This window comes from Lipophrys pholis (genome assembly GCF_963383615.2).
Source record: "Lipophrys pholis genome assembly, chromosome: 20".
Classification (NCBI taxonomy): domain Eukaryota; kingdom Metazoa; phylum Chordata; class Actinopteri; order Blenniiformes; family Blenniidae; genus Lipophrys; species Lipophrys pholis.
The window spans coordinates 16,263,068-16,284,360 of record NC_137648.1 but is presented as its reverse complement, the minus strand read 5'-3'; the positions used below and the strand labels follow the sequence as shown (position 1 = coordinate 16,284,360).

General features: G+C 42.7%; 1 protein-coding gene across 1 annotated transcript in view; it reads left to right on the top strand.

Moving 5' to 3' along the window:
- ntng1a (netrin g1a) overlaps positions 1-21,069 on the top strand; it is a 114,458-nt gene extending 93,389 nt beyond the window's left edge. The window contains exons 5-7 of the mRNA XM_080489424.1: positions 3,127-3,153; positions 7,768-7,812; positions 20,706-21,069. Of these exons, the coding sequence (XP_080345550.1) occupies positions 3,127-3,153; positions 7,768-7,812; positions 20,706-20,956 (323 nt within the window). The 3' untranslated portion in view covers positions 20,957-21,069. The remainder of the gene's footprint in view (positions 1-3,126; positions 3,154-7,767; positions 7,813-20,705) is intronic.
- The last annotated feature ends 224 nt before the right edge of the window (positions 21,070-21,293 follow it).

Sequence of the window (21,293 nt, the reverse complement as noted above, 5' to 3'; positions counted from 1 at the left end):
TTTAATCAGAAAGTACTAAAGAAGTAGTGACCTTTAAAGGTAGGAATTTCAAACCTGGACGGAGTCACTGGTGCACTTTGCTGCAGTGTCTTTCTCTGCTAATTAATGCCATCCATCCATCTTCTTGGAAAAAAAAGATTTGTTTCTATTACCTGTAAAAATAGATGAAAAATACAAGATTAAGCTTAAATCTTATGTTCTATATCCTGCAGAGTCTTGTCATAGTTACTGTTGTGATGAAACGCTAAGACTGAAAATGGGACATCTGGCTGTTATTTTCATATAATCCACTGTGATCCATTAAAGACCAAGACACAGCTGATGAAGTAATCTTTCATACATTCAGATAAACTAAGACTCAAGTAATACTACACCGAAGTTGTACTTGTTGGGATGATGATCTGTTTCTAAGTTTCACATGATCTTCTGCACATGTGAATGGGGGCAGAGCGACACCCTCTCCCATGCTGCTATACTGGGAACCTGTAATGCCATATTAAACTTCACTCTGCAATCAGGATGATTGTGACTCTGATTGTCCTTGCCTCGTCCTTCCCATCCCCCCCGGTTAGCATCTGCCCACCAACCACCCCCCCCCCCCCTTCCGGAGGTCTGACATCCATTACACTCTGTCACCGCGTGTCAGCGCAGCCTCTCTGCGCGTCACAGCTCTCGGGCCGGTCGCAGACGTGACTCCTAAATACAACCAGCAGGCAGAGATCAGAGGGAGGGCGGTCTGAATGGCAGCAGTTTGATCAAAGTGCATGTACACAAACACACGCTCGGGAGATCCTCATGTTTCCCCTGAGCACTCTGAGATGCTTCGTGTCGGCTCCATTAGATGAAAGAGCCGACCGAAAATTCAGCGCTGCGCTTCCTCGTCCATAAGTGTGACAGTGTGTGGATGACGAGGTACGAGAGAGAGAGAGAGAGAGAGAGAGAGAGAGAGAGAGAGAGAGAGAGAGAGAGAGAGAGAGAGAGAGAGAGAGAGAGAGAGAGAGAGAGAGAGAGAGAGAGAGAGAGAGAGAGAGAGAGCACTTTTTCTTTCATTTTCTCTTCTCCTGTGTGGAAGAAATGTGGGCGAATGCCTCGTATGGCCCAGCATGCTTCTCTTCCTACGGTGAAGGGGTTGTTTGTTTTTGTGGGCAGGCTGCCTTATTGAGGGCAGGGGGTAGAGCGAACAGGAGGAGGGCCCCTGTTTAAACGGATGATTAGAAAAAGTGGACTTGGCATCGACGTCCTGACAGCAAATTCCTCTGAAGACGAATCGTGACCCAAAAAATACACAGAACAACTAGAAATATGGCGCCTGTGTTTTTTATGACTCCGCACGCCCCTCATGTTGTCTGGTCTTTTTGGGTTTTTTGCACTCACTGTCCTAAAGCCCTGGTTAATCAACAAACCAAGATGTTGTTGGTTGGTTTAGATAGTGAAATGATTGGTGAAAGGAGCCTTGTGAGCACCTCAGTGTCCTCAGATCCATAGCCAGCCAGCGTCCCGGTGTGGGAGAGATCTGGTCACCATGGGAATGAGACAGACTGCATTATCTGCTCAGTGGCTGCCTGGCTCAAGAGATTGCTCAGCGGTGGTCGTACAGACAGGCAGGCAGGCAGGCAGCAGGATCAGACTTGTTCTCCTTTGGCAAGTTTGTCATCCATGTCACATGTGCGTGTTGGTAAGGATTCTGCGTTTCAACTCCCTCACAACACAAACACTGCTGGCTGATGTTCACTAATCACAAAAAAAAGAGATTTTCACAGGCCTGGTGGGTTCACTGGAATATATATATATATATATATATATATATATATATATATTTATTGTCAGTGATGTTTCTACCTTTTATGAGCTAAACCCTGTGGGGTGGGAGACCATAACCACAACTTACTCTGGGACATGAAAGAAAAACAAAAATCACAGGAGAAAATAAGAGCTATAAAGTTTAACAAGCAGCAGACAACATCCTTAAATCGCAGGAAATACAACTAGTGTTGTTTAAGTAACTTTCAATTAGTGCTTGAAAAGTAACTCCTGTGGTACTTCTAATTTACTTTCTCAATTAGATGGCCTGTCTATTGTCCACGTTATTGCAGAGTCGCTGCACTGTGTGCGTCTGTCTGATAACTGATTATCTCATCAAGTTCATTAGTTTGTTTGTAGAAGATGCTTGGTAATCTGGATCCTATCCTGTGGTGAACGAATCTGATTTATTTACTTATGATGTGAAACAGCGACAGAATAGCTGAAATAAACCAACATGCAGAGAGCAAGCCGGTCGATCTCAGAAATGTTGGGTAATGCCAACAGTAAGGCTCTGTTTTCAAGTGAAAATGCAAAACTTTTGTTGCGTTCTGAGTGTCTGTTCATGTAACAGCAGTGCTTGGAGCCAGTGAAAATGCAATTTCTTTTGAAAACCACCCCCAAGGTGGAACTTTATGAAAACACTCTGACTTGGTCGCTATGTAAACGGGGGGGAAATGCAGCTTTTTGAAAATACTAAATGAACAAAAATCACAGTGTTTTCCTGCAGTGTGTCATCTCCTGGGACTACTTGGTAGTTTTATAGTCGAGAGTCGCCTGTAATAACAATCCAACTTCGTCGTCTGTCCATACGAATGTCTGTTTGGTCGCCATGCTTAAATCTGTAAAACTTATTGTTCTTTGCACATGTGTGAGTGATTTCATTACAAAAAAAACCCAGCAGCACCAAATCCTGGCCTGGCATTCTAACTACATTGTTTTCAGCTTTTCCACCCTTTCAGCCTAAAAGGACATCGTTTTCAAAATGTTGTAAACGCGAAAGAAACAAAAACACAATTGTTTTGACTAGAAACGTTGTCATATAAACAGGGTCTGAAGCTACTCGTTGGATCCAGAGCATGATAGAGAGGAAACAGTGAGATTTAAGCGCGTACCTAATGAAGCTTGGATCAGAGTGTGTCATAGTGTAAATATTTTCTATATTCCTATTTATCATCAACATTTTGCATGAGGGAAATTACACGTTTGGGGAACTATAGAACTCTTGCATCCAAAAAAAAAAAAAAAAAAGATATGAGTCGCAGTTATTGCCTTCAAGTCTTTGTTATGATTAATGGACCATCCTCTTCTCTTTTTCTCTTGCAGGTATCCCTAATAACATTGGTCCAGTCAGTAAGTAAACAATCACAGAGCAGCTATATGAATGCTCAATGCTTTGCTTTGCCTATTGTTTCATTCTTCACTGTACATCCCTGAACTTGGTGCCAAGTGTTCATTTCTGATTCCAATCTTCTCCAAAACAATCACTCAACTATTGTTGACTAACCTTTTTTTTTTCCCCCTTTGGGTTGAGGGTAAGCAATTGCTTGAGGCTATATTGCCATGCGGTGGGCATATTAATTTACTTTATCCAGACCCAACTCAACCAGATAACACTTGCCTGGCTCTGCATGCCAAATGTCATTTGTTTTTTTTTTTCCCCTCTCTCTCCCATGCATTATAAATAAATGGCATCTAGACTTTATTAAAGTGCCAAGACCTCTCTGGCAGTGTAATGTCATAGGAGGTCATTTTAATATAAGCCGCAAGCGCCTCGGCTGGTATTATCTTCGTCAACCAGTAGCCCCTCAGGAGGAGGGGAAAGAAGAGAGGTGCCATGTCTCAAGTTACCGCTGCCTGGAAGGCTGTGTGATGCAGGAACCATAGGACTGTATTGAACAAGTCAAAGTGCATTCACAGCCGGGCTCAATTCACCCTCAATCTTTTTTTTTTTTTTTTTTTTTTTTCATTGCCCTGTTCCAAGCAAGTATCCTCTTTTCCCGGGGCAGAAAATTGATCAGCGAATTGCCCTCGCCCCGGCCTGATCGTGGGCAGAAACTGAATTCTTAAAAAGGCATGATCATTTTTGATAAACTATCTTTACTGATGAAATTACCCATTAAATGATGATGAACAGGAAGAGAAACCACAATCCCCTGGAGGGGCAACAGAGGTGAATTCACTACCTCCATCCAAAGTTGACAATGGAGCTTTGTGGATGCGTCCTCATACATTTGTAACTTTAGGATACATTTCCAGGATTGCTAAACGTATGTAGATTTAATAATCAATATTCTTATACTAATGGACACTCCAACTTTCTTAGAAATATGCTGAAGAGGAGGCCAATAAGTATCACTTTTTCCCCATCAGCATATTCTAAGCAATATGTGTTACAGCAGGTGCATCTCAGAAAGTCAAAGTACCTTTAAGCAAAGCATCTTAATTTTAGAACTGTTTTAAATGAACTCAGACATGTCATCAGTTTCTTTGTCTTTAGTTGGATAATTATGGCTTCAGCTAATAAAAATCTAAAATTCTGCAAGTAATTCTTATTGGGTCAGTCCAAAAATAGATGATCAGGAAAGTGTACACACTGAATCCTTTTCCTTGAATTCCTGCATTAATGCTGTGTGGCATGAGGGACTTCTCATGTGGTGTCAAAGCCCTGGTTGCTTTGATCGAGACCTTCTGTTCATTTGTATCGCAGCTTGGGCGTCTCTCAGCTTTGGCTTGACCAAAGCCCACAGCCAATCAGGTAAAGTCAGTCAGCCGGCCAATCAGACCTCAGTAATACCACAAAGCAGACTGCTCCAAAACCACCTGCTCGACCTTATGTTGTCTTTGGCCTTGCTAAAACGATGACAAAAGATGGTCCAGTACTCTGGTTCAGGTGGGCTTTGACCCTGAATCAGCTGTCAAGCCTCAGCCTCTCGGAGTGAACTCAAACCTAATGATGCTATATTTTTATATTTTGAAATATTTTAACTGCAAGCTATAATAATACAAATAAAAATAAGTGACAGTCTAAACATGTTTAAGTCACATGTATTGAGTCTAAGTTAGCCTGAGGTCCGCCTCTTCTACTTTAAAGCCTCTGGCATGGATCAGTTCACACTCGCCTTTAACTTTTTGGAATAATGAAAACGATATTCCACTTTCTGTGGTATGTTACTGTCTGAGATGCACCTCTGTTTATTTGATTCCCTTATTAGTGTTAATTTACAAAGTGCTGCCAACAGCCTACTTATTTTGACTCACAGTCAATTGTATGCTGGGATGTTATCAAGCCAAGATTTCCCAGACTTGCCTTGATTGATGAAAACAAGGCAATATGAGGCCAGATGACCACTGGGCAAGTTGCCCGTAAGGCGCTGTGTGCAACACCGGGCGGAAACAGATTGTTCCCAGGTGTTTTTTTAATCAGGCTTAAGCATAGTAGCTTACACAGGAAGTGACCACTCTCTGTAAAGTCTGATGCTGTGTCATGAGTCAGAAATGGACATGTGGCCAAGAAGAACAACCCCCATCCCCTACCCCCCACCCCCCACCCCACACCCACACACACACCCAACCATCACTTGCCCTTAAAAAATCTTCCTCTGCTTGCCTCCTCTTCACCCCATCCCTGAGTATTTACACTTTCCGTCCATGCATGGCATGACTCGTGCTTAGTGTATGTATGTGTGTGTGTGTGTGTGTGTGTGTGGGCATGCTCTTCATACGTCCTGTGTATGCGTACAAACTTACTCACCACTGCATCAGTCTTCTACCTCCCATCCGAATTGCAAGGCCAGACCATGTCCAACGGCTGTCCTCAAATCCTTTACAGGGCGAGTGTGCATGCTGATAAGCGTGTACTTGTGTGTGTCTACGTGAGAGTGTGTGAAGAGGAGAGGGGCTAGAAAGGACACTGACAAACCAAAGTCTTCACTTCTCATCCAGATTGGCCCACGGGGATTTAGATTTCTCACGAGTCGCTGTCTCGTCGCCGCAGCCTCCCACAGAACCAACGTAACACTAAAAACTAAACATGCTGACAGTTTTTTTTTTTCTTTTTTTTTTTTTTTTCTCAAGCCTACTGAAGAGGATGGGGCCATTTTCATTTTCAATGTGAGCTCAAATCGGGTTCACGCATGCGTTATGACTAAAGAATAGTGTGAGAGAGATTAGAATGTCCTTGGGATTATTAAAAGAAGTGCAAGCAAAACTATTTGTGTGGGGGAGAAGGAAAAAAATAAATAAAATCCCATGCGCTTCCATGTTGTTGTTTGAAGGTAATTGAATTCCTTATTGACTTTTCTCAATTCGATTTCAAGTTTATTAAGCCAGGCAGAATTGCCTAATGAAGACCATTAAAGAGAAATTAATATTAGAAGAAAAAAAATTCTGGCCCCTGCAAGATTGCATTTCATTGTAAGTAAAGCATTGATTAAAAACTGTCACCGCTCATTTCGCTCGCCTTACCTGAACATTCCCCATAACCAAATAATTAATGGAACCCAGATGTGAATTACATCCAATCAATTGCCAGCACAGAGTAATTAAACCTTACCTTTCGATACCAGTTGGACCTTTTCAATCTGGACAGTAGAATTTGCTCATGTGTGTCTGTATATTTTTCACAGATGAATGAATACTTTTGTGCGGTTGTCACGAATCGATGGCCCATGTCCTTGCCCATCAGATGTTCTTCTGAGCAAATATTTTCAGTACCAAATTCTCGACAAGACAACAAACGATAAAAAAAAACAAAAAAATATGCCGAGAGAAAGAAAAAAGATTTTTAAGATAGAAGCCTTGATTTTAAGTGGTGATGTGGTGTGCCTGTTTTCTTAAGCTCTTTATTTGGTAATCTGTCGTTTTCAAGGACTCTCATCCAGTGACTCATGTGGCTATAACCCACTGGAGATGTACCAGTCGTCAGCGATGCCAGAATCCCCACGCAGGATCAGTCGTGAAGCATTTCTTTGGGGGGGCGATTAAATGTTGTTGTTTTTTAAAGGAGATGGGTGCATGCTAGCCTTGTATCTCAATCTCCAAATGATTGACTATGGCTGCTAAGTAAGTGATTGTCGCTGTGTGTATACATGCTATATCACAGCTAATGTAATATAAATTCCCGATACATTAAATGATTCATCGTATTCTCCATTCGCACAGTTAGGGGAACAGACACCACTGGATGTTAATTGCCTGGGATTGCATGATTCATGGAGTCAATAGCGAAAGGACAGAAAGATCAAGTGAAGAGATGAAGGGGCACAGTGAGGAAACCTATCCGTATTCCTCCCCTTTTTGCTTGAGTCCTCTCCATTTCCAACCGCAAAGTATTTCCCTGACACGGAAATACTGACTTGTATGTAATTATGAGGTTATGCTACCCACAGCAGTCCGTCATTCCAAGCCCCAACACCTGCCATTATTTATTCATTGTTATTCCTTCACCAGAAATACACTGTAATTAGATATTGATTACATAGTCGATGTGATGAATTAAACAAAATGCCCCCTAACGTCTTCACTTGCTATACATAGTTTTGACTCCTTTGCATAAATCATGACTTAAATGCTGGGTTTAGCAGGGTTTTGTCATTTCTTTTTTTCCTTCCATTTTTTCCACTCATCATTGCCATCACCATGTACATACATACATACATATATACTGAAAATCCCATGGAAGACACACAAATTACATACAACGTCTCTCCGATGTCCTCCCAATGGGTCTTTGGATGCATTCTCTCTGCTCGTCCATGTCAGCCCTGCCCCCCCTCCACCACCCCCCCATTGTATTTGCTGTTCCCAATGAACTGATTTGAGTCATGCTGGACATGTTCGTGTCTCCAGTTGTGTGTGTCAACTATCTCGTAGTCCCCCCCCCCACCCCACCCCTCCAGTCGATCTGTTAAAGTGCATCACACAAGGACACTTGAATAACTCCTGGTTTCTCTCAATTGCACGCAGTTCGGCCGAATGTGTCATCCCTAGGTGTCGCTAACCGAAAAGAAGGTAGGCATTCAAGATTATGCAACACTTGAATAAACACTTTTTCCACAGATTCATTTACCTCAAAAAGAAAAGAAAGAAAAAAGAGACTCTTTAGTAGCTGAGAGTATTTTGAGAAGCATCTTGCCCTTCCCCGGGCTTCCTGACAAAACCATAAACATATTCCGAGTCCGCTCGCTGCGCTCAAAAGGAGGAGGTTTGTGTAATAATGGGACACTCGTCATGCAAAAGGCTGCAGCGCCACACTTTATCCTCTCAAACACTCAATGTTTGTACTGTTTATTTATACATAAACACTTCATTCTAATTAGGTGTAAAGCTTCCAGCGATACTCGATTACATATTAGCTTATGAGGAAGAAAAGCTGGAGAGGTATCGCAGTAGTTTGTTTTTTTGTTGTTTTTTTTTTTTTTACGCAGATGTTGGGCGCAGTTTAATCCTTCATGCAGATATGATGTGCGGCTTCCTCGCAAGCACACAAACTCTCGGCTCTGTGTTTCCATGACTGCAGTCAAGCGCACAGAGTCGTACGTATCCGGGGCTTATGTCGCCTGGTACAATGACAGAGGCTGGGCCTATTATTTCTCTTTCACACTGTTTGTTTTATGACCGGAAAGGAATGGAGGGATTGATGTGTTCACTGCTTGCCGGCTTCTTTAACCACGCTACCGTGCACAAATTTATAGAGTGAGAATTCTTGGCTGGCTGCCACCAAGGTGGAGAGTACTTTGTCAGGGGATAGTTTCTGTCTGGGAAAACACACACACACACCCAAGCACAGGCTTTTGAATTATACAAAGCACTCGCTAATGAAATGAAGTGTAGAGACCATAATATTTGAATTGTTCGGCATCTAAGGCCTCCGTAACAGACGCTGCCACATGGCGCTAGCTTCCCTCCGCAGCGTCACACCTTATTTTCAGTGCCATCATTCATCATCATTACGTGTGTTTTTTTTCTTTTTCTTTTTCTTTTTTGTATAGTTCAGATTTTCTTAGTTACGATGTGTTTTGTTTATTTGCAATATCACATTTTTTTTTTTCGTTTTTTTTTTTTTTCTTGTTTTAATTTGTCTAGTAGCTCCTCAGGTTGCGTTGTCCACTGCCCCCTCTGTCCACGTTGCAAACAGCAAGCGAGGTAGGATCTCTGGAGTTCGTGGAATTGCTCCCTGACACCCCTATTCCCACCCCCCCACCCCCGGATGACACCCAAGCCTCCTCACTGTCTGAATTGGTGTTTCTGTTCACCCCTGAACCCTTGCAACACTTACCCAGTGCCGGAGCACTCCTGTATCCGTATCTCTGGCTCAGTCTCTGGACTGATTGCTTTCACCGTACAACTGCACTGTGGACTCTTGTGTACAGAACGATTTCTAAACACTATCAAAGTCCCTTGGAATCAGTTATTTTTCTGTGAAAAAGAAGTGGGTGTTTGAGACTCTGACTATTTTGGTCGGTTGGGTGTTTCCAAGCCTTTCTTTTCTTCCCTATGTGTGCATGATTTATGACCTTAGCCTATTTCTAGAAAGGAGAGATTATTTGTCTTCTGAGAGTATGTCTGTGAGAGTGAGGCATCTAATGTAAAAGATCTTTGCTCACATTCAGATAAGACGTGCGCTGATTTAGGTGAAAGGTCGCCCAGACGGGACTTGGGTCCCGAGCCTTTGCCAGGTTGTTAGTGTCCAGACAGCGAGAATTGACCTCAATACAGATTCTTAATAACCGCAATCCCTTGGACGGAAGCCCCATCCGCTAACCCCGCTACTCTGGAGCGAAGCTTAAGGGTCACATCTGTCTGCCGCCGTGACACAGTGTCAGTGGTCACTCAGCGTGGCGGACTGATCCTCGGTCGGGGAGAGCTGAGCTTCCTCGCTGTACGCCTCAGGGCAAGGCTGCCAGTGACTATCACGGACTGGAGCAGGTTTCGCAGTCCCGCTCTAACTCCATATACTGGACATCTAATCAAGCGTGACACAGTGCTGCATAGTAGGCAGTGACACACTGTCCTAAACCCAACACGCTGTACTGCACACTCACACTTACCGACTGCTTTCAGAGGACGTTACCCTGCGACTTGGGTTCTCTTTGCAATTACGTCTGGAATATTTGTTGCGTGAATTAGGAGTGTCCTGAATCTACAAACCTCATCTGAAGTTTCATGTCATTTACCAAGATAAACCACGGCATAACAAAAGCTCACTTGCACTAAATATTTTTGGGATTACCCCCCACCCCCCCGCCACGCCATTGCCAGTGGTTGAGAGACTCCCATCATTCATGGTTTGACCTGCCTTATGCTGTGTTGTGTTCCCCAGTGTGATCGTGTCTCTGTGCCATCATTTTGGAGTCTTCCCCGCCTGGTGTTTGTGCTGTGCTTAAAGTGTTGTGACCTCCCGACGTTCTACTAACGCCGTGCTATTATATGTGATGCCTTTTTTTCTCTAACTCTGGCTGTGCCCATGCCAGACTAATCATCAGCGACCCGACCTCTCATCACCCCTCCACCGATCTCCTGGTCCCCCCCTCCACCTCGCCAGCGTCTCCATTTCTAACCTTGCATGCCATGTCGCCTTGCTCAGATTTTTGGCTAACCCTCCCGCCGGCCGTCGCGCTCGCAGCAACAGCAACAATTCCAACATTCGCCACCGCGTCTCTTTCTCCTTCTCTTTCTTCTCTCTCTCTCTGTCTGCCTCTTTACCCCCTTCTTCACGTCTCCTCTCTCTCTGCAAGACTGCGAATGCTTCGGCCACTCCAACCGATGCAGCTACATCGAGCTGCTAAACACCGTCATTTGCGTGAGCTGTAAGCACAACACTAGGGGCCAGCACTGCCAGCTATGCAAGCTGGGCTACTACCGCAATGCCTCAGCAGAACTGGACGCTGAAAATGTGTGCATAGGTCAGTCCCCCCACCCGGCCCCCCCCATCACTGCTTCCACACAAACACTTTGTTTGTTTGCCTCTCACCTCCTGTCTTCGACTCCTCACCAGAGAAAGTTTCGTCCATCACCACTTCACCTCATCGGCACACCTTCCTGTCTTCATGCACTTCGGTGATCTTACTCTTTTGCGTGTTTTGCTTTTGCATAGAGGTGTCGCTCATTAACATCCCCGTCAAAATGTGTGTTCACCGGAAGGTGCCGGTCACTATGTGCTTGATGGTTTTTTAGTCCTTCTTTCAGGAAACTGAATCTAAATCTTGCAGATTGGGGTGGTTCAGTCTGTTTTCCAGAAATTGACACAGCAATGCAGAAGATGTTATAGCTGTGAAGTGAACCAAAAAGGCAGAAATATAATGTCCACAGTTGAATGCAAAGAAAAAGAAACTTTTGAAAACCCCTATCCGATTCATTGCTATTGTGCTGATGGGTAATTTGATGGATGGCTACTGTTTACCATTGACAATTTTCTCATTTAGTTTTTTGAAATAATTCGATTTTCGATTTACTACATTGTCTAAATCAGAAAGAGATAATTGTAAATATATTGCCGGCTAGTTTGGTTAGCTTTACTATGTTCATTTAAAAGAAAAAAAAAAAAAAAAAGTGAATGTACTATGACTTCAAAATGCACACTACCATTAATACATTAAAGCCATCGACGTCTCAAACAATTTGAGAGGGCTACTCATTGTCCAAGTCAACCTTAATAATATCCAAACCATTTCATTTTAATGAAGAGTTAAATTAAGATGTTTCTAAAAACAGCAATTTCTTGATGTAAGCCTTCACCAGCAAACAAACAGAAGTCTCCTGGGTGAAGGTCCACAGTTTAATCCATCCCAGTCACCTAAGTATGACCCCAGTTTCATCCCTTAAAAGGATGCTATCAATTAACAGCATTTAGTTTTTTCATGAGGTAAATCACTACTCATATGTTCAAATATGATTATTTAAGGCTTTACTGCCACTTTTATAGTCATGATATTTCACCAGGTGCTTCTGTTATTTTGTTCATGACTGCTAGCCGTACATTCATGAGCCACATCATTTATTTTTCCGAGGTGTAAAAATGACATCCCATATAGTTCTTAAAAGCAATAGTCTGGCTCCCAGTTGAATTTTGGAGCCTGGCGTGTGGATCCTGAGTTCACAGCACTCGGTGCCAGGTGCATTCAGAGTCCTTGGGGTGGGGGGTGGGGGGTAATCTGACAAGCAACAAGAGCTCTGAGAGAAACGTTGCAGGGAAGTCACACCGCCAGTCAGACGTGCCACGCAAGTGCATATGTCACATACATGAAGTGGCCTCGGGAGTAGCAGCTGAAACCCGTCACAAGGCAGCAAGGTGTTACTGCGTGCCAAATTTGCCATCGCCCTGCTCCTTTTTCTCACTGACCCCCCTCAGTTTGTCACTTGGCGTCACCTCTCTCCTCCCGCCTGACCCCTGGATGTCACCGCCGTGCGGCCAGCGCAGCAGAAGGTGCAATGTGATGGTCAGGGCCTGTCAAAATAGGTGTCACTTGGACTGCGGAGTGCCCCCGTTGCTCCAGTTTAAAGCTGGAAGGTCAGTGGAGTGTGGGACACCAGAGACTTGACAGGTTATTTTAATATCAAATTTTTAATCGAGAGTAATTCCAGTCAGTTAAGTGCAGAATAAGAACACTCAGTATTTCTGCCCATCAGGAAAAATTAAAGGACCTATTACTACAATGCCCATTTCAATGTACTTTACCCTCATACCTCCTTCATGCATTCTCTCTTTATCTTTGTTTCATGCCATTAATCATCTGAAACCTGCTCATCACACATACTGTCGTCTCTTTGCATCTTTCTCTTCCTCTGTCTCTACGAATGACTCAGTCTGTAAAAGGAGCATTTGCAGATAATCTTACTTTTTCCATCCAATTTCAAAGCTACTGATAACGCTTTGCATATTTGCTCATTGCATGGTGTAATGTAATGGATAAATTAATTGTTTAAATATATATTGATTACAAATACATTGTAATGAAGAGTTCATGCATCTAGAACAACTTTCATTTCCCTCTCACTCTGTCTCCATTACAGTTGAAATGGTAGCATTTTTCATTTTCCTGTATGAATCTTTAAAAATATTCAAAAAATAATGCAGTGCCTGGTTACGTTGACTGCTCGAGGACTGCGGTCCGGCGCTGTGAAAATCTTAGACGTGCCGGGAAAGTCAAAGCACCACCCTGTTCTCCAGCCTGTGTGTGTATGTGTGTGTCTTGTTTTTCCAGAGTGTAATTGTAATCGCTTTGGCTCAGTCAGTGATCGCTGTAATGGCACAGGATTTTGTATATGTAAGGAGGGCACTACAGGGCCCAAGTGTCAGGAGTGTCTACCCGGATATTTGTGGGACGATGGCTGCAAATGTAAGTAGAACCACAACTCCCTCCCCACGCAGCTTCCTCCCCTCCTCCCTCCCTCAGCTCTGTCTCTCTCTTTTATTCTCTCTCTGATGTCTTTTCTGTCTGTGTGATTCCTGAGCTTTGGCTGGAAGATTGTGCTGCACATGCGCAGGAAACGCCCAGCTGCCTGGACAAATACACACCTAACACCCAACACCAGCTCAACCAAAACACACCTAAGCCAATTCTTTTTACCTGCATTTTCACACTTGCTGTGGCTGCGCTAGCGGTGTTGAATCAGCAGGTGCCCTTTACGGCTTAAATAGAAGAGGGATGCATGCTGCTCGGTAACTCTGTTATCCAGGCGTGTCGCACACCAACAACACAACAGCTGAGTCAATATTGACTGCTTGACTAGCTGCCCGTGATCTGTTTGAGTAGCCATCACCTCCCTTTGCCTGTCCACAACAGGACAATGTCATCCAACACTAACATTTCCTCCTTTTTTTTTTCTTTTTTTTTGTAAAGGAGAATGCAGGTCATTTTGAGTTTCAGATCATTTATTACTGTCGACCGTTTATATTTCCCCTGGTCATTTTTCCTCTGCATGTCTCCTTTTTTTTTTTTTTCCTTTGCTTTTAAATGTCAACAATTTTTCATTGTTTCTGTCAAGTTGTTCTGTGAAGGTTTGTTCAGACGAACCTACAGGAGGTAGATAAAATAAAGAGCGTGTTGGACATGGATCCTGCTGCAGGTATACTATGGATCAATCTGACAACTCCAGTCAAAATACTCAATCACCTCCGCCCCTGTCATCATTTATATTTGGCCCCTCAGTCACCTTTGTATCAGATTATTCAAGATTCATGTTTTAATCGGGGCTCTTTCCAAACCTCCTCTAGTTTTACGTTAATCTCTGTACTCGCTAACAAAGGCGTCCCAAATACGATACTTTGACCATGTTTACTGACGTTGTTTTACAACTGATTCCTTGTGGATGTCTTTCTTTCCTTTACTTAGCGCAGGTAATGGTTTTATTTACTTTCATTGAATCACTAATCTAATAAAAAAAGACAGTATATGAGAAAAAACACTATAATTTTATCATGATTGCTCATTTCAAAAATAAAATGAGGTATATCTACAATAAAGCACGAAGGAATAAATGTTGAAAAGGTGAACCGCTTCACCCTGAGACAAATACAAAGCATCGCCTTTCAAGTGCTGCACTTAAAACCCACTGCTGACCTCTGGAAGTTAAAGACGCCAAGAGCGACAAACCAAACTCAACAGACTTTAGTACATCACAATGCCAACTACTTGTTTAATGGGTCTAAATTAAGTATATTCAGTTACATTTTTTAAATATATAATATCGGTCTGCACACATAATAGTCACAATATTCTCAAAGACATTGAAGTATCTTCCATTGTGCACAGGCTCAATGAATTAATATATTTAATAAGAAATTACGTGCCTTTGACATGTGGAACTAGAGTTGATCAGCACAGGAAAAATATATGCTTGTGAAGGCAAAACAAATTCTCTTTAAAAGCACAATATGTGATGTTTTCATTTAATGAAAACTCAATGCATCCTGAGATATTCAGCCGAATAAAAAAAAAAACACAGATATGATGTCATTTAAAAGGTATCTTTAGGGTTTGTTGTTGGTATACCTTCCAATGTAAGCAGATTATTGTATTTCAGCCTGTTTGGTCTTGCAATACAACTTTGCACCACAGGGTGGTGTATTGAGTCACTCAAAGGAGAAGCGCAAGAGACATGTAATGCAATATTGGCTCAAGCTAAAAAATGGCTACGCGACACGTCATTTACCCACTGAAATGTGTGCATAATATAACTCAGCAGCTCACATAGCAGCTGAACACTTTCTCTGTAATATTTTTAACATCTCGCTCCAAATTGAGACCAACCCTACTTTACTGAACTGCCGTAAACAACCATCAGCAACATATGAGTAAGGTGTGAATCTGCTGCACTTTCACTTGAATTCAGCATAAAAAACAAAATGAGTCACAGCTACTTTTTTTTTTTTTTTAGACGTTCCTGTGACAGAAGAAGTTCAATTAAAATGCACCGTTTTTGTTTGTTAGTACTAAATTATTCAGTGTGCGTGTAGTGTAAATACACAGCGTCAACATGCACATCTGTTTTGAGGCAAAAAGCCCGGTCTGGTTTACATCCCGTGTCATTTGGAGATGAACGCATGTTCGAATCATATGAAGAACCACACGACGGCAATAATCAAAGATGAAATACGGAGGGGCATATTTTTTGTTGTTAAAGCGTAGCCAAAGAAAACAGATGGGGAGTCACATCCAGAGAGTGAGAGCACGGAGTGGATCAGTAGTTTTATTTGTCAGATTAGTCACGATGCAGTGATCAGACAACCAAATAAGCATGACTGCGTGAAGTGTTTGTGTGTTGGCAAAACGTCTGCAGCGGCGTCGTACCTTCAACTTCCACTCCGCTGTGAGAGAGAGCGAGAGAGAGAGAGAGGGAGAGAGAGAGAGATCTCAGAGGGTTAACTATCACTGCAGCACTTTAAAAGCTCCCAAAGGTCAACCTTGCCTCCAGATGTGGTGATACAGATGCAGATAGCAACAAACCTGCTTCCTCTGTTGTGGTTTTTACATGTGGCACGCATGTATGTACAAAAGAAAGAAGAAAACCAAGTGATTTAATGACAGTAAATTGATTTTTGTGACATTTAAGAATGAATTTACCTACTTCAGTAATACAATATCTATTCCACAGAGAGAATTACTTATGAAAAAGCGTTATCTCTAATATAATTGACAGAAAGACATTATTCACATAGCTAATATGATATAATGTAATATACCATCAAACCAAGTTAGCTTCGGGGAAGGTCCTATTTCCCAGTTTGCAGCGTTTACATGACAGTAACAAACAAGCAGCATGGCCGCCTCCTGTGGCTCCCGCTTTATTGCTGCTGTCAGAATCCAGAAAAAAAAAAAAAGACAAACAAGCTCATCTTCACATCCAGATGAAGAGGGATGAAATGAAGCTCGGGAGGCATAATTTGTTTTCACGCTTCATTTATGAACTTTTGATGGTGATACATTCATTTTCTGTCATTAACGTCTCGCCATTATAGCCGGTGTTAAAAGTAGTGTACAGTAACAAATTTAGAATTTAGTTGCAAGCAAAGAAAAGATGTATTTGCTGCCATGTTGAGCAAAGTCAGACCTTCTTCTGGGAGCTTTTTAAAATCCTCCCACGTTCACAGTGGGAAGCTGCAGCTTGGCACATTCAGTTTTGTGTACGATCTAATGTAGTGGCAGGTGTCAAATATCACAACATCATAACCAAACCCACTGAGTTTGTCGTGCTAAACTGATTTAACTATGGATTTTTCTCCTATTGTCGTCAGTTATCTTTATCTTGAGTGTGGGAGACAGGTTCAAATCCTGGTTGTGGTAGAAAAGCCATCTGGTGTGACACTACTTAAACCGAGTTGCAATGCCTTGCTGACCTCTGGGATAAAAGTAAAGAGACCAAACAGATTAGCAGCATTTCAATGATACATGGGCCACAACATAGATTGCTCACATTGCTTTAAATCCTCAGAGAACTCTTTCATATTGAACACATGAAGAAATGCCTGCAGAAGGAGTTTCCATTCTTGCGTGATTCACCGGCTGAGAGAATCTGAAAACTCTGTGACCTTGACCTTCCGAAGCATCCCCCGCTGCTGCAGTATTGATGTGCATGGGCGAGAGTCTTGTCTGCATGCAGACTGAAAAATGCAATTAAAACTTAAATCTCTCATCAAACACATCAATCTCTCAGACAGACACACCTAGTTCACCGGTCCCCTCTCTAAATATTATGACTCATATCAAAAGCAAACGCAACAAATCTCGTCATTTACTGCCCGTGCCGCTTCTGTTTACATGCGGTAATGCAAAAGCGCTCAATGGGAGAAATTCAAAGTCGGTAAAGGTGCGCAGCTCTGAGGAGAGCTTCCAGGCTTACCAAACAGGTAGCACAAGGATAGTCCGTATCCCATGATGCCTTGGTGGGTTGTTTTTTTTATTTATTTATTTTTTCAAAACTCTCCGTGCCCTCAGGTGGTCATTCCTTTAAAGTGCTACAGTACCTTTAATCTCCCTGAATCTACGTCTTTGACACAACTTGTTATTGATGCTTCTTTTTTAATAATCAATACCTCTGTTTCATTTCAGACTTTAGCTTTGCTTAATTGGCGGCCGTCGAAGCGCTCTGCCTGCAGGGTTTGGCCATTACCTGAACTTTGCTTTGAAATCATTGCAATTTTGAGCATCATGCAGAATTCATTTTTAATGTAATGATGTGGGGAAAAAAAAAATCTGTCTCAGTATCTGTATGTGCTCCTAATGTGCTCAGAGCTGGTCGATTTTGACACTTTTGACTGATTCTAACGTCGTACCTGCCAGACAAGAAATGAACAACAGTTGATGAAAAGTGTTAAAGAAATAAAATAAAATCATTATTAGTTCTGGCCTGCTATAAGGACATGGTGCTTCTGAAGCCCATCACATTCTGTGCTTTTCCTTCTCTTTCACGTAGGAACCACATCGACAACGTTTTCAAGTGAAAATAGAAAACTTTTGTTGCTTTTCGGGTGTCCGTTTACACAACATTGGTGCTCAAAATCACTGAAACGAAAATTTGGCACACTATTACTGTTTCAACATATACCTGTCTCACGGTGGTCTAATCTCATCTCGTGCTCCTAATAGTGGTTGGTGAATTCTGCTTCGCGGGTGGCCGGAAGAAAGATCAAAAAGTGACGTATTAGTGACAGTTATCCCTGGTGACTTTGGATTGCAAGTGGATCGCATTTTTAGACGAAGCGTTTTCACAAAGTTCCACCTCGGGAGCCATTTTCGAAAAGTTGCTTTTTCAGTGGCTCCGAGCACCGTTGTCGTACAGACACCCAACAACACACAGAAAGTTTTCCCCCCAAAAAATCTGTGTACCAGATGATAATTCAGTTCTAAATCGAGGTCGAATTGCAACCTGAGGAGAACCAGGCTGCTCAAAATAGAGCCAGAAAAACCTGCACACCCGTTGATATTTATTCGCAGACCAGCATAAGTGGGTTCATCCTCGCAAACGTTATGCACTTTAACTGGTGAAAACAAAACACGTAGTCCTGACAATTATCGCTGAGGTATTCCTTCGCAGTGTCCCGCCTCTTCACACACGTCCTCATAACCGAGTGCAGAAACAACACACGCCGCTTCAAATCTCCTTCGAAATAGCTCGTGACAGAGAAGAGCAAAGAGATGGACAAGATGAAAGGTCATTGCCTAATTAAAGGAGGCTCTCCTGTGTACTGATGGTATCAAAGCCCCATGATTCTTTAATTAATACAGCTGATGGCCCTTCCTTGTCATCTTAGAGGAGACGTTCTCATTATCAAGTTCAGCTGTTGCCTCGCGGTGAGGAGAACGCCGGTGAATGAAGGTGTTCGGCGTCGACAGTCCTCACATGTCGGCTCATCGCCGCAGTTTGCTCCGAGTGGCTGGATTGGTCTCGGAGATGATGCTATTTGGGGGGAGAAACGGTACAAAGATAGAGTTCAGATGTCTTATTTTGGATCTCGTTGCTGTATGGTAATTGGTGAGCTGTGGCCTGAAGCTAAAGTTACTGAGCCAAACAGCAGCTCTCTCCTCTCCGGCAAAACAGACGTCGCACAAATAGGATGCGCGCAGTCGATGTTTCCTAACAAGCCTCCCATCAAAGCTCTATTTGGCTATTCCAGAGAGACAGCATGCATCCAATCTCCACTATTAGGAGAGGGGTCTTACATTTGTTATTGTGATATTTATGTCCCATAGAGTTCATAGATTGCTCACCGCATTGTTTTCCACTCCCATAAAGGACTGCGATGGGCAGAAGTGGCCCCTGTGTTTATCACTGTTTATTTGTCTCTGTTGGTTTATTAGTTTGTGCAGCGCAGCTTTGTTTGCCTCCAGCTTGCTTGACAGCTTGCCTCCGCTGGGAATAGAGTGGCCTCGGTGTCCCAGCTCTAAATATACACCAATTTTCACCTGACGTTCAGTTTGTCTAAAGTCAGTGCTGTTTGGGGAAAGCCTCGCAGGCTTTGAGGCAAGTGTGAATTTCTGTGTGCTAACATGGCTGACTTGATGGGGCTTGAATAAAGTTTGGGATTAAAGAAATGGACTCGGTCTTGTTTAAAGACTGAGCGTGCCGCTTTAAAAAAAAAAAAAAACAGACTCTCAGATGCTTCTCTGCATGTCATACTGATATAGAGGGACTTGCAGTCTTATAGAGGCGACATTTGAAATTGGAAAGATGCTGCACAAAGTCAGAATATGGAAAATGTGGATTTAATGTCAGTCGGAGCCATTTTAAACACAAAGGGACTTATATCGCTTTCACAACAGAAAACTTAAAGCCACCATTTGTGTTTTCTATTTCTATTTTTTTGTGTGTTGATTACAAAATGTCCTGTAGTCACTGGTGCAGGATGCCAAATTTTTGGGGTGGGAAAATTAGTGTTTTCAGATTGCCCAGATGGTGGTTTCAACATGTTTTTCCTTGCAAACATACACCAAGAATCAGGGTGCGATTTGTGATAAAAGCAGGAGAATAATAATGATAATGACAATTTAATTGTGAGAAGCAGGAAAAATCAAATACTGCTGCACAATACATAGTAAACCTCTCATTACGGCAGTACGCAACTTGACTTAACTCGATTTAATACTTCACACATGTTTAATATTAAAAACAAAAATGACTGATTAATTGTGAAAATTCAAGGCGAGAGAACGAGCGCCGTTATTTTGACTCAAAAAGTCATCAGCATCAACTACATCCGTTTTTATGTCATGTTTAGAAACAAGATCATCACACGTTCGCCTGACATTGTTGAGCATCAGTTTCAGGTGCATCGATTGCAGAGACGCCATCATCCGTCAACACAAGCAGTTTGTTGCTGATGGATCAGGAATTGATAGTGATATCTTTTAAAAAAAAAACACACACACAAACGATAATGCAGGAAATCAGAAATTCAATCAATGTAAATGCTGCGAATCAAACTGTGAATTTGATTCATTATGCAGTAGAGGTGATCGCTCCACTTTACTAAGAGAGAAAACACATTTAATCCAAGAGCTTCTCTCGATGGTAAAAAAAATGAATTAAGCAGAAGGTATTTATACACCACCACCCCCACCACCACCACCCCTAGCAAATCGCACCCTGCCAAAAATACTGATTAAACTATTTAATTCTGCTTGTAAATTTTGATTTAGCTTTTTTTTCTTTTTTTTTAGAGTTTGATGGGGAGATTTGTGCAGGTGTATGACATCAATCTGAATGACCATATTCTCCTAAACAGTTCAGGAACACTTTACTTGAAGAAGTGCTTTTTTTTTTTTTTTTTTCTTTGGAAGCAGTTTTGTCTTTATTCTGTTTTCTGCATTCACATGCACTTTCAAGTAAAGTGTGCCGGAGCTCGTGTCGTGTTGTGTTTGTGTGTCTCCTGGTTCTAACTCCGCTCTCCTCCCCTCTCGCCGCAGCCCGGGTGTGCGACAACGAACTCCTGCGCTGCCAAAACGGCGGCGTGTGCGTCGGCAACGTCCGCTGCAACTGCCCCTCGGCCTACACGGGCCTGCTGTGCGAGAAGCGCCGGTGCGAGTCGGAGCTGGGGGGCTGCGGGGGCCCCGACTCGGGCCAGGCACCGCTCGCGTCCCCCTCCAGGTTGCTGCTGTTGCTGCTGCTGGGCTCTGCAGTGCTGACGGAGGCCTCCTGCAGGCCCTCGGTGCTTTAGAGAGACCCATTACCTGGTGGCAGTGACGCCCCCGCCCCCGCCCCCACCCTGGCCCCCTGACCACCTCCACCTGAACCCTCTCATCCCCTCTTCCCAATAATCAACAACCATTTAAAAAACAAAAAATACAAAAATAAAAGAAGAACCATGAGCTTTCTGGACTGTATTGTACTGAGCTTCTCCGCCGCCAGACTCAACGGACACTCGCGCTGACGATGAATGGAATGTGCCAGACGAACGAGTGCAAAGACTTTTCATTTAATTTCAAAGAATATATAGAAATACAAAAACATATACTTCTAAATAAAAAAAAGCAAAAAAAAGCCAGATATTATTA